The 13,212-nt window shown below is 37.7% G+C and overlaps 1 protein-coding gene across 1 annotated transcript; it reads right to left on the bottom strand.

Moving 5' to 3' along the window:
- Positions 1-433: 433 nt before the first annotated feature.
- On the bottom strand, positions 434-10,049 carry LOC119724366. The gene is made up of 12 exons (XM_038195384.1): positions 9,699-10,049; positions 9,215-9,358; positions 8,877-9,000; positions 7,202-7,395; positions 6,064-6,214; positions 5,367-5,444; positions 4,682-4,843; positions 4,041-4,112; positions 3,399-3,470; positions 2,756-2,827; positions 1,923-1,988; positions 434-597 (listed from the first exon to the last, which is right to left on the bottom strand). Exons 2-12 carry the CDS (start codon positions 9,338-9,340, stop codon positions 443-445), a joined length of 1,272 nt encoding a protein of 423 aa, XP_038051312.1. The 5' UTR covers positions 9,341-9,358; positions 9,699-10,049; the 3' UTR covers positions 434-442.
- Between the last annotated feature and the right edge of the window lie 3,163 nt (positions 10,050-13,212).

Here is a 13,212-nt window from a genome sequence, read left to right as displayed (position 1 = left end):
GTATATTTAATATCGCCAGAGGTACAGATTACATTACACCTGTATGTCATTGAACATAAAAGAAAAGCAATTTAGCATTTAGGGGCACTTATTACTTTTCGTTGCATTTTATTTATTTAATATTTTTGTTATTTGTTTTACACTGCACAAGCTACAAGCACCATATGATCCAAAACCTTTTTTTTTTTTCTTTTTGGACTTAGACTGACTAACATTTTCTGAAGTTTGGTGAATTTGTGTCAATGAGCAATCTCTAGAAGTGAAAGACTTCTTAAACGATAATTATGACATGGATCAAGTTCTCTTTTTATCAAGAAAAAATAATGGTAGCTCCAGTTAACAATTCAATTCAAATGGGGGAAAAGGTTTTAAAATTTAAATGAAAGAAAGGAAGTATCACTGAAAATACATTGTCTTGGCCCCCCCCCCCCCTTTATCGTTTCTATTTCTTACTAAAGTTGCTACGCAGCTGGTATGAGACATTGCCTGCTGGTTCCCATGTCTGCTCAGTAAAACCCTTCCATTTTACTAGGTAGTATATTTTGCCTCTTAGTTTTTTTCTTTCCGTCAAACACTCCACTTCATATTCATCTGAATCTGTGTATTAAAAGGGGAAAGAAAAGAGTTGCACATGAAGAGCCGCCATTTTATGTTTGGCTTATGATTAAAGGGAATATACAACATTTGCAAACATCGAAAAACAAAACTACCAAATTCTTACGACATACCTTACATGTGTACTAGGATGTTGGTAAATGACAGTCTTAAGCATCCTGTAAAATTATGGCACCAGGTGTGAAGTCATTTTCCGGAAAAGTGGTATTTTTGTATCATTTCCAACGGTGTGGCCGACGACTACCGTTGGAAAAACCTAACTATTTTTCCACTACTTTTTTTTTCAGCAAAATTATGTTTGCTATTGGTTACATGTTTATGAACGGATGCAGGCCAGCTAGACTGGTTTCCTTACATTACAATTTCCAGCATCTATAAATTGATCCATTTCATCTTTAGTTGAGTCAGGGAACCAGACTACTTGAACACTTTTGTGTTTCTTGGTTTTTTCCAGCATTTTCGGACGCAAAATTTCAAACATGTAAGTTTAACAATATTTGATCTATTATACTAACCTCTCAAATAGTCAATTTCTGATAATTATAGCAAAAGCCAATGATGTACATTCCCTTTAAAAGAAATGCATACAGTTTTATAAACAACATTTGCTCTGGGTGTAATTTTTCAGAAATGGATAGATTTGGGGTTACTATTTTATTGTTACACTGACTTATTTGAAGTTTTGTGTTTGCAGATGCCAGAAAACCAGTAAAAACCATTGTTTTCTTGTAGTCTGCTTCCTGGACCCCACTGAAATTGAATTGGAGCAATTTATAGACATTATGGAATTGTAACTAGGTCAGGGGACCAGTCCAACTTACATGAACATACACCCGTTCATCAAAATTCAGACTAAACATAAATGGTAATTGGGGGCAATATTCGAATAAAAAAAAACTGGGTTGGCTGAACAGCATTGTAAATTGATACAAAAATGCCACTTTTCTTGAAAATGTCAGCACACCAGGTGCCATGATTGTACATGATGCTTTAGACTCATTTTTTAACAGTCCAGCAACTTGTTCCATAATAATTAGGTAATTCTTTTTCTTTTTTGATGTTTGCAATGCTCAATCGGTCTTAATCAGATGTTTAATATGCACCTATAAAGTTGTTTCTATATCATCTGCAATCCAAACAACTGTGCAATGTTCTACAGTACCCCGTGTGGTTCATTACAGTAAGCTTTTTACGTTGACAGTAATTAAAAAACCATTACTTTCCAATTCAACTTGTACTGTATAACACAAAGCAATTTCAAACCAACCCAAGATATATTACATAAAAAAGCGGGATTGTAAGCATACCTGTGGCATTTTGCTCAACCATGTGTTGAAGCAATGTCAAGTCACTTGGTGTTTCTACATGCACATCTGTTGGAGACAACAAAATTGTGACAAACTCGAAGTAATAATAAAAATAATAATAATAAATTAAAATTTATATTGCGTGGTCTACATAAAAATGATCGAAGGCGCATTACATAAAATACCACGGAAATTACATTAAAAAAACAAGAAATAAAATGAGGTACAACTTATGTTAAAAGAGGGGTAAACTACTGGAAATACAATCAAGTAATTGATAGGGCAAATTTTCACAACTCAATTAAATCACAAGTCAATCTATTGGAATCTGTCTTAGCTTATTATGTATTGTAAATTTCTAATGACACTTCTCTGACATCATTTTATCTATGATATACAACACCTCAAATGTCATATCTGAACACAAATTAGAAAATGAACATGTACATCAGGGTATTTGCTTTGTGAGTTTCACTATACAGGGTGGATAAAAAAACGAAACAGAGATATTTTTTGCTAATTGGAAGAGAAGTAGGGCACATGTGAATCAAAGGGAGATATCCTCTGTTAGGGTTAATCTCCTCTTTAAAATGACACCCTGCTCATGTTATAACATTCACGGTTGACTGAGCAGTGACCAATTTTGTGAAAGGGTCTATTTGGAGAATTGCGCCACTTTTCGATTGTGGTTTATGTGGTGTCATTTGTCAGGCTATGGTTGCAAATCAAGACAGGTGGGAACAAAAACAGATTTCACCATGAAAAGTGGCGGAACTCTCTAAATAGGCCCTTTCATAAAATTGGTGATAATGTCAAAACATAGGCCTACTTACTGCTGTTTGTTGGTTGAGCATTAAGCTGGCCAGATGGGCCATCATCCAATGTGGAGGGAGGCTGGGCAGACACTAGTATTAAAAAATAGCAAAGATGTAAAGATTGGATTATTCAGTGTAACACTTTTACACAAGACAAATTCGTACCACAAGTCCATTTTGTGGTCAAGCACGTGCTGATTGGGGGCTCATTCATTCACGATTCTATATGAGCCTGTAGTCAGCAAGAATTGGATGTGTTTTGCTTCAACCTAAACGGATCTGTTTTTATTATTTACATGAGTGTAATTGTCAATAATCCAACATTAAAGAGCAATTCAAATGTCCTTGCATGTACTCTCAAATTCAGGACTAAGAACAAAGCAAATGAAGGCTTGAATGTAAACTCAATTCAAATGCAGCAACTCAAGTCGACAACATTGAACAAAATCATCCGTTCAACGCATTTCACTTACTCTCAGTTTGGCCACTTCTGCAACATTTGGTTTAGATCAAAAGTTGACCATTTCTCAAAAATGAACTTTCAAAGTACTTGGAGTTTACTAAAAAGACAAAAACCACACACAGTATCCACAATCCTTTTGCTGATATGCACTGAGCTGGAGTAATGTTTTACACATCACAAAAACAAAGGCCTACTTACTGCTGTTTGTTGGTTGAGCATTAAGCTGGCCAGATGGGCCATCATCCAATGTGGAGGGAGGCTGGGCAGACACTAGTATTAAAAAAGAACAAAGATGTAAAGATTTGATTATTCAGTGTAACACTTTTACACAAGACAAATTCGTACCACAAGTCCATTTTGTGGTCAAGCACGTGCTGATTGGCAGGGCTCATTCATTCACGATTCTATATGAGCCTGTAGTCAGCAAGAATTGGATGTGTTTTGCTTCAACCTAAACGGATCTGTTTTATTATTTACATGAGTGTATTGTCAATAATCCAACATTAAAGAGCAATTCAAATGTCCTTGCATGTACTCTCAAATTCAGGACTAAGAACAAAGCAAATGAAGGCTTGACTGTAAAACTCAATTCAAATGCAGCAACTCAAGTCGACAACATTGAACAAAATCCTCTGTTCAACGCATTTCACTTACTCTCAGTTTGGCCACTTCTGCAACATTTGGTTTAGATCAAAAGTTGACCATTGCTCCAAAATGGACTTTCAAAGTACTTGGAGTTTAATGAAAAAATAATCACATAGTATCCACAATCCTTTTGCTGATATGCACTGTATGAGCTCAAAGAAATATTCCACGTCACAAAAACATAGGCCTACTTACTGCTGTTTGTTGGTTGAGCATTAAGCTGGCCAGATGGGCCATCATCCAATGTGGAGGGAGGCTGGGCAGACACTAGTATTAAAAAAGAACAAAGATGTAAAGCTTTGATTATTCAGTGATTGTTTTCATTTGAAGCACATTTCGGGTTGAAGCACATTACAATGTAAATGTGCATAAATGCAGTGGGGCACACAGGATTTGGCAGGAGGGGGGGGGCCTCACTTTTCGAAAATAGGCCACTTAGTTCATGTATCACCAGAATCAAATCTTGGGACTAATAATTAAAACTGACAACCTCGAGGGGGGGGGGGGTTTCACTGCTTAAATGTATTGCAATTGCATTGCACATTCACCTATGTTACATGCACTAAAACAAGACAAGTTCTATCTGGTTCATTCGTGTGATGTCACCTCAGTATAAATCATGCCCACTTCACGTTGTTAAGTAGCATTGGAACTGGAAGTTAACGCAACTTGAGTGTTCATGTAATAGTAGCAATCGGAAGTGTGCGCACATGTATGACGTTTTTACTGAAGAACTGGTTATTTAGCTTTCGGTCAGCAAGTATGGGATATTTTGGAAATGAGCTTCACAAACAAGCATGATGAAAGTGCATCTAAAGATAGAGATGTGTTTTCACCTGTGAATTTGATAGATGGTTCTGCCTCAATGATTTTTTTGAGGGCCTCTCTCCCATAGGCCCCAGGCCTCTTCAAGGGCATCGGCAGCCCTGTGCATTCTATCTGCCCAGCCTCCAGCAGTTTGTAGCTCATCTGGCTCTTTTTGCCCAATGTTGCATCCCCTGTAGTATTAAAGAAAACATTTTTTTTGTCAATATAATATAAGGCCAAAAAAAAAAGTCGCCGTAGCCATGCGCTTCGGCAAAATAAAAAAGTTTTTTTGTCTATGAAAGATGATGTCTCAAAACCGCCAAACTCACTGGTTTAACTGGAATCCTGCTGCTGCACAATTTTAACATGTTTTTAGATGGGGTTATGATGGAGAATAATTGTTAACATGTGGCCTCTCTGGACTCCCATATTTTGCACTAAGTTAAGTCTGGCACCATTTGCAGTCATCAGCCGACATTTAAAGCAAAAAAAACAGGTAAAAAAAAAAAAAAACGCGTTGCCGTGCGTCTTTTGGGCAAGTTCCATACCAGAAACTGGAGATTTTTTGGGGGGCTTAATCGAAATATACTCTTTTACCACCAAATGTGGCACATATAGTACCCGTGTGTGGTCTATATTTAAAATGTCGTGTAATACGACAAAAATTGCAGTTAGCCAGTCCACTCCCCACTTGTTTTCCACATTCCAACTTACTGTATTTCTGATTGAAGAGCTGCTGCACTTTAACCCTGAGCTGTGATATGTCTTCAGTAACGGTGCTGGACTTGTTAACTAGGTGTTAGAACAAATTGAAAGGAGACCATCAACATGATGAAAATATATACATGTAACTCCCTTTTTGTGTTGCAATGTTATATCTCCTCTAATGTCAGTTAAAAAGTAAGGTTTCATGAACCATTTTTGGGGGATATATCATCCTTTTTTATATCATTTGTAAAACAAAATCACGAATGTTCATAAAAGTAACGAAGGAATACGTACATGTACATTGCTATTTGTTTAGCAATCCCATTTGCATTTAACTTGTGTGTAATGTCTAAATCTCACTCAGCTTAATAGCTTCCAATGGCATCAATGGACAGGTATCAAATCTTGTATTAAAACATGCATAACTTCTGATGGCATAGATTAATTCCAGTATTTTTTCCCCAGATGAGTGGGACAGCATTCATTGGTGTATCAAGTTGTATTCATTTTGAGATCAAAAACATTTTTTTGCAATGATTTTTTCCCCAGCATTATACATGACTTAATCAATTTCAAGGTGTCAACATTTTGAAAGGATCTTTATTAATAATATAGACATGATGTTTCCTTAGTTATAGTTTGATTGATGTTTGGTTGAAGACCCCTGTTAGATGTACGTTTACTCAAACTTTACAATACACACCTCCACTAAATCCACTGGAAGCACAAAATTTGGACGCAAAATTTGTGGAAGTGGCAAGATCGACACCAACATCACTGCCATGCACTGTAGAGATCCCTAAAGATGCACTAGTGCACACCAGTACCCAGTCCAAGCCATCAACTCTTGCACACTGCGAATAAATGTCCCAACAAAATAAGCAACAAATTTGAAGACAAAATGAGTGCTCTGTTAAAACACAAGTGAGCAATCTAGTACACAGAAGTAACCTTTGAAAGACACAATAATATGAAATTGTGAAATAAAAAGAGTGTCGTGGATCCCCTCTGATAAGACTACACAATATATTGAACTTATAATTCTTAAGTTTTGGTGGTTTTTTTGTTTTTTGTTTTTGGTTTTTTTTTTGGTCAGTGCTTGGATTAAACAAAATTTCAATCTTTCTAAGATATGTATGTCAAGATTTTTCCCTGAGGGAGTTTGTTACTGATCGAATGACAACCACCTGTAGGAAGGGATAAGTTTCAGTTGACTGACTAGTTGACTTTTAGGTTATATTGATACTTGCTGACATAAATGCACACATATAAGGTCCCCAAAAAAGTACTTCTGCTTCTCGGTTTGCCTACCTACCGTATTCTGACAGCCCATCTTTTTATGGACAAAAATGAAACAAAACAACAACTAAAACCATCAATAACTACCTTTTACCCTGGCCTATATACAGGCAGACGCCGCCATATAATCGTCCAAAAAAAAGGGAAAAAAATCTCTACCCACCTACCCTCTTTTCGAATGCATGTAAACCGAAGCAGAACTATTATGTTTTGGCCTTGTACATGTAATGAATTTATTATCTACTGTAAAATTTGTTTATATCCAGAATCGAAACAATATTTCTTGAATTGTTTTCTTATTGTTGTCTGCCATGGATTAACCAGAAATTACAGCGGGAAAGATGATAAGCAATGAAATCCTAGTACAAAATATCATGTATTTTAAAAGGCAAAAATGAGTCGGTGCTATCAATAGTATCATCTATCTTATTTTGTGTACTGCATTACTGCATGATTCCTTTCAAGTTGTATTCTTTCATCACTTAGTTACAGTAAAATTTAAAATGTGAATTGCATTACATAAACACCATTTTTAATCTCACCATGTTAGAAACTTCATGGCCAAGATTGTTGGCAAAGCTTCGAAACCCTGATTCTCCAAGGGTTGTGGTTTGCTGGGGTAACTGATTCTGATTGTCAGCCTCTTTGTTGTAGAGCATTCGATTTTCCTCATCCAACCCCCGCCACTCCTGCACACCTTGCTGCATCATCTGTGCCCTGTTAAGAGCCGTGGCACCTTTATAAGCAAATAGAATGGTGGTTATAAAATAATTATTATGCATTAGGCAAAATAAAAAAAGAAAACATGTTTAGCGCCCTGCCTCTTTGACAAAAAGGAAGGAGGAGGCTTTTTTTTTTTTTTTTTCAAAATGGCCGCCCGACACATTTTTCAAGACAACGCGGCCGGGCTATTTTTCAAGATGGTTACCAGCTTTTTTCAAAATGGCCGCCACTTGGACTCATTGACTATTTCCACAGCTTTATACACGGTATAAAAGTCTAAAAATACGATTTCTTTCGTCAGAGATCGTTAAAATTTATCAATTTTTGTCTTTAAAAAAAAAAAAAAAGGAGGCGGCCTCTAAAAAGGAAGCGGGCGGGGACGCTAAACATGTTTTTTTTTTTACTTCGCCTTATGTTATTTTAAGCTGCCAAAAAGCCCCCAACCAACAGACCCATCACATACAGAAATATAGTTGAGGAACCGTTTTTATGTGCATTTGCAGGTTCATGTTTATATTGAATACTGTGGGTTTTTTTCATGGGCAGTTGTACCACAGGACAACAAAATATAAGAAGAAAGAGACATGAGTTCTGCAAGGTCAGTGGCTAAAACAAAATTTATAATCACAGGCCTGGTTTAGGATTGCAGTGCCTGACATTCCTGGGCAAACCACACGAGGATAATGAATAACATGAGGCTGATAGAAAAGGGACACAGTGTAGAGAAAAACCCATGAATGACTGTGCCAGTGGATATGGATCAGGTAATTGTTTTAGCAGGGGATTGGAATGTGGATAACACACTGAGAGCCCAAAGTATCTATTATTTTCCACAAGAGGTACGTCCTAGGATGATCCAACAATGAAACCAACCAAAACAAAAACCAACTACATTACTGATACTTGGACAATTAAGCTCAAGAAATAAAACAAATTTAAATGGATTAAAAACTAATTCCATGGAGTATTCTATTATGAAATAGTTCTTAAAAAATATTCAGGACAGACTTTTAGAAAAGATGGAAAACAATAAAAGGGTGCCAAAAACGTAATTTAAAATGTTTTACCGGTTACACACATGTATGCAGTGTGTGTTCTTGTAAAATGCTGATTGATTTATATATCCCCATTTTGTTATTTAATAACTAGAAGAAAAAAAGACTGATTAAAGTACATGATTTTTACATACCAGAAAGTATTTGAAAAGTGACCTGTTGGCAATTTACTAATTAATATCAACAATGTGGATATAGTGGCCATTGTGACATTACATGTTGCATTTTAAGAGTGGCCAATAATGAACCCTGCTACTGAATAAACAGGAAATATATAGGCCTAGATGTTTCTTCAGTGGGAACAAGGTCACAAGGATAAACAACCATACCAACTTAACTCCTGGTTCTGGGGGACTAAAAAAAAAATCATGTTTCACTTTAATATGCTGTTTCTTTCTACATGTATCACAAAGAGAACAATTAAGTAGACAAATCTTACCTTTTGAGCCTATAAACTTCTTCATGAAGATGTTGTAGCCACTGCATCTTCTTTTGCGCAGGGGTAAGACCCTCTGCTTGCCATTCTTTCGATGGTTTGTCCTGCGTTTATTGTCTATCCAACGCTATATAAACAGAAAGTTAATTGTTTCAAAAACACTTAATAGGCCTAACTGTTAACATGTCATGCATGTGGCACTTCTTCTTGCTCTGTGCTGTAAAAATATTTGGCAACACAGACCTTCTGTTTAATTTGGAAACTTGATGACTTAATAAATGAAACACTGGCATAAATTAATCTACACCGCAATTGGTTGAGAAGGATGAAAATATTGATACCTTCACTTGCTTCGCAGTCAAACCAGTTCTTTCGATGGCCAATGCAACCTTTCTTTTAGCCTCGGCTGTCCCATAGTTTGTCATGCCCTCATCCCAGAGCCTGTCAAGTTTTTCCTGATGCTCCATGGGCCTACTTTTAAACTTCTGAAAAACACAGAAAAAAACATTGATAAGTTTGTTAGCATATATATTAATATTAAAATTGCATTTTTTTTTCTAACTTCCTTATATGTTGTTCAATCACAAAATAGAGGGCATTAAAACAAAAATCCGTTCATAACTACACAGTCCATAGAGCAAGGAATATACATCAAGCAGTAGCTCCAATGTCTAAGCTTCACAACTGGTGCACCTCCACACCTCTCCGTCACCTTGAACAGCTGAGATCGGCATAAATACATGTTCGACGTTTGCCGATTTGCTTAGTATACAGAGTGTTCTTGAATTAAAGTTCCCTTAAATGTCACCATGGCTGGATACATACCTCCGTGTCGTCTTGAAGGCTGCTCCTTTTTTTTCTCGTAAAACTTTATGCGAATTGCTTCGCCAAGACTGCAACAAGTCAAGTACACGGTCTTGATTAGAGGTGTACTTCGATGTTCAGAATACGATATGCCAGCACCGGCCGCGCGTGATGAGCTGAGCTGTACTGTATGTTGGTACCGCGCCGCCGGCCAGGTGGCCGTTGCCCGTGGCCCGGCTGCGGCGCGGCGCTGCGCAGCATGGTTCTGGTGATGAAAAAAAAGTTTCCTGTCACGTGACCAAGGTGGCCAGATTTGCATTTCAAAATTATGCTAACTTTAGCAAAAACCTGCTACCACGATTCTGTTTGATCATACGTTTCTTAAAAAATATTTTGTTTTCCTTATTTTTTTTCGGGGGGGGGGGGGGTGTGTTAAATTGACACATATGTGATTGTGCACGTCATTAGAGTACATTACACTATACCTGCTGTTCGTTCGTGGATCCAGAAATTTTGCAGGTAGGCATGCCGAAATGTAGAACTTTTTTTTTTTCTCCGGACACTCAGAAAATCACTCGGTGGGCAGGGGAGTGGGTGTGGCTCGTTTCATATTTTCGATGGGGAGCGGACAATCCTTCTCCCGACTATTTTTTTAGGAGGCAGGCCGTTCGCTTGTGACATCACCTTTTAACATTTTCTACTGCCATTTTTTATGGATTTTTTTTGGGGGGGGGGGAGACAAAAGATGCTTCTGTTTTTGCCCCCCCCCCCCCCCCCCTCGTAGAACCGCACTTGAATTTACTACAGGGAAATTTAATGCAAAGAAAATGCATTTTCTAACTCAAACTCTGCTTAACTCAAAATTTGAGCCCACTCGCCAGAGGTGTGACTGATAAAAAACAAAATCTACTTAAAGCGGTCACACTGATTGACAGCACGGTATGAGGGCACTAAATTTGCCGGTTTTAAACAATAACAATTTCATACTGCATGGTGGTACTCTCACTGGTACTCCGGCTTAAAATGAGTACGGATCCAGCTTAATACATTAAATGCCAATTTCCAATAATTCTATCCAACTGAATCGGTCGCCACAGGCTATTCATGCTTCTTTCAGGTATGCTGTGTCATTTCGAAGAAAACAATAAAACATTGTTTCCAAAAATGCCGGGTTTTTTCTTTAAGTGAAGTAATTCGGCAAATCCGAGAATGGGTACCGTTGGTACGGTTTGTGACATCAAGTAGTTTCAATGGCTGAATGAAACGTGTCCTGGATGCTGATTAACATGAAATAGTAATTCAATACAGCTTTCTCTGAATATACAAAATTTAAACAACATTTATACCTAATACAAATTTCAGTTGTTAAGTTCCTGTAGTCTGTATTTTTGCTTATATGAAGTCGAACAAAAAGACACAAAGTGACCAGTGACGCAGTCGTGATTCTCATACCAGGAAGGGGGGGGGGGGGCGAGTAGGGTCATGAGGGCGGGGTGCCCAAGTTTCATCTGTTCTGAGAGGTGGACATGTTTTTTTTCCAACGTAGACACATCCGGGGATGTAGAGGTGTGGGGGGGGGGGAGTGTGTGCTATACAACAATTTTCCATTGACACTGTTCACCGTCGCAATTCCTGCTGGTCATTGTCAGACAATAGTATATGGGGCCTACGCGTATTGGACGTGAAAATGAACAGCCAATAAGTTATAAGAAAGGGTTTCACCAATAACACATTTAACATGTGAGAAAAGGCACTTTAAAAGTTAAACTCGCTTACAATGAGATCATGATTTTATCCGACTGCAAAATTTACATATTATAGTTTACATACTGTGGGCGGTAAATGTTTATGAAAGCTTTAGGGGCGGCGTGCGATTACAGTTTCCTATCCAATTGAACACAATGCCTGTTTTGCATAAAGTGCCATTTTTGGCTAAAACTTAAGCATTAACAATAGACATTACCCCGTGACGTGATTTTACACGGTTTACGAGTAAGAAAATGAAGTATAGATAAGATAATAAAGACGGACGTACGCGTCCCCGGCGCGGTGCAAATTATGAATTTGGCATCGTATTCGAAAAACATTTGTTTATAAGTCATTAGTTAATTATTGCGAGCTAAGTACCAATATTACAACAACTCAATATCAACGTTTGACATGGCGATTCATCTTTTTATCCTTGGCAAACATCTCCGATCCACCTTACCTATAATTTGGAACTGAGGCCACAGATAAGAGAAACTAGACTCGGAAGACACAATAGGAACATGATTCGTTTCCGTCAGAGGGGAATTTTCTTCCAAAAATGAAGTAATTAAATCAAACTTGTTTGTAACGCTTATGTTTTCTCTGGTATTTTCTCCGTTAAATAAACTCAATTATACTGAAAAAAAAGTAGAGGATATATTTAATTGATATTTTTATCGCATTAAAATAATTGTGCGTGAATTATTTTCTAACAACACAGTGCGAGAGGGCGCCCTGTAACAGCAAACTTGTGCAAGTCTTTTTACTGTTTCTGTCAAATTTACACTTCGTTGTCATCCAAAATCATTACTTAATGAACTAACTAGCCTTAATTCTGTTATCTAAACGGTTTGAAAGGCATGCTACATCGAAGAGATTAATGTTTCCCGTATCAGTTCTCCAGGTGTCAGGATAAAAGCTTTCACTGTCGATAACGAATCAGACTAGACTGTTGCGAGTTTATCGTAGTGTCTGTGCGTTTCTCGTTACTGATGCTTAGGCCTATAAGTCACCAGGCATCCTTTTAGTCGGTGTTTATTCTATTTATTTATTTATTCATATATTTATTAATTTGTTTATTCATTATTTTCTTACATAGTAAATGTATGGCAGTCATTACTATGCATACAGCCGGCCATACAGGCGTGAGTGCTCTGTCAAACCCCGGCGCGCGACGAAATAACAGAACAGAAGCCTTCGGCAGTAAACAGTCCTTTCGTAAAGTGATTCTTGAACGGAAACAGGAGGATATTAAAATTAATATTTGGTAACATGTATATTGATTTTTATAGTTGTGACAAGTTCGTGACAATTTTAGATTTTACATGCTCTGTGGTGCACTCTCAGTCGAGTATCCATCTAACCATTTTCTTTTTTGGGGGGGGGCAAAGATTATCCTAAACAAAATATCATCGACTCGGAGTTTGGAGTCATTGAATCGGCTATCCTGAGCAATAACATCAAACTGTTATATGTTTGGGACGAAACACGTGAGGGCTGAAGGAAGGGGGGGGGGGGTGTCGCCCTGGTCGATAGGTTTGGGTGCATTTTCTTCTCGTCGCGCGTGCCCACCCCGTCTCGCTCGTCGATCCCCCTCCCGGTCGCGCGAGGGTTGTCTCTCATTTTCTTCTGTCCTGGCGCTTTTTAATTTTTAGTCTTATGTGCAACTAATCATAGCAGGCTACGGTCTAACGTGAACTTCCCTATTAATTTTGTCCATCCCTCCCTTTCCTCTCTAGTTGAAGTCTCTCTTTCTCTCTATTAGGCCAAAAAAAAAAATAAGTCG

The sequence above is a fragment of the Patiria miniata genome, unplaced genomic scaffold, assembly GCF_015706575.1.
Source record: "Patiria miniata isolate m_02_andy unplaced genomic scaffold, ASM1570657v1 HiC_scaffold_18, whole genome shotgun sequence".
NCBI classification, from domain to species: domain Eukaryota; kingdom Metazoa; phylum Echinodermata; class Asteroidea; order Valvatida; family Asterinidae; genus Patiria; species Patiria miniata.
The sequence above is the reverse complement of the archived record's forward strand: the minus strand, read 5'-3'. Positions and strand labels throughout refer to the sequence as shown.

What these genes read in the sequence shown, in the direction of transcription:
- LOC119724366 (XM_038195384.1), bottom strand. Translation starts at nt 9,340, where the DNA reads ATGGAGCATCAGGAAAAACTTGACAGGCTCTGGGATGAGGGCATGACA. An exon ending in GCCATGAAGTTTCTAACATG is followed by an intron (nt 6,215 to 7,201) that starts GTGAGATTAAAA and finishes ATTTATTCGCAG; the next exon opens with TGTGCAAGAGTTGATGGCTT. An exon ending in GCTCTTCAATCAGAAATACA is followed by an intron (nt 4,844 to 5,366) that starts GTAAGTTGGAAT and finishes TTAATACTACAG; the next exon opens with GGGATGCAACATTGGGCAAA.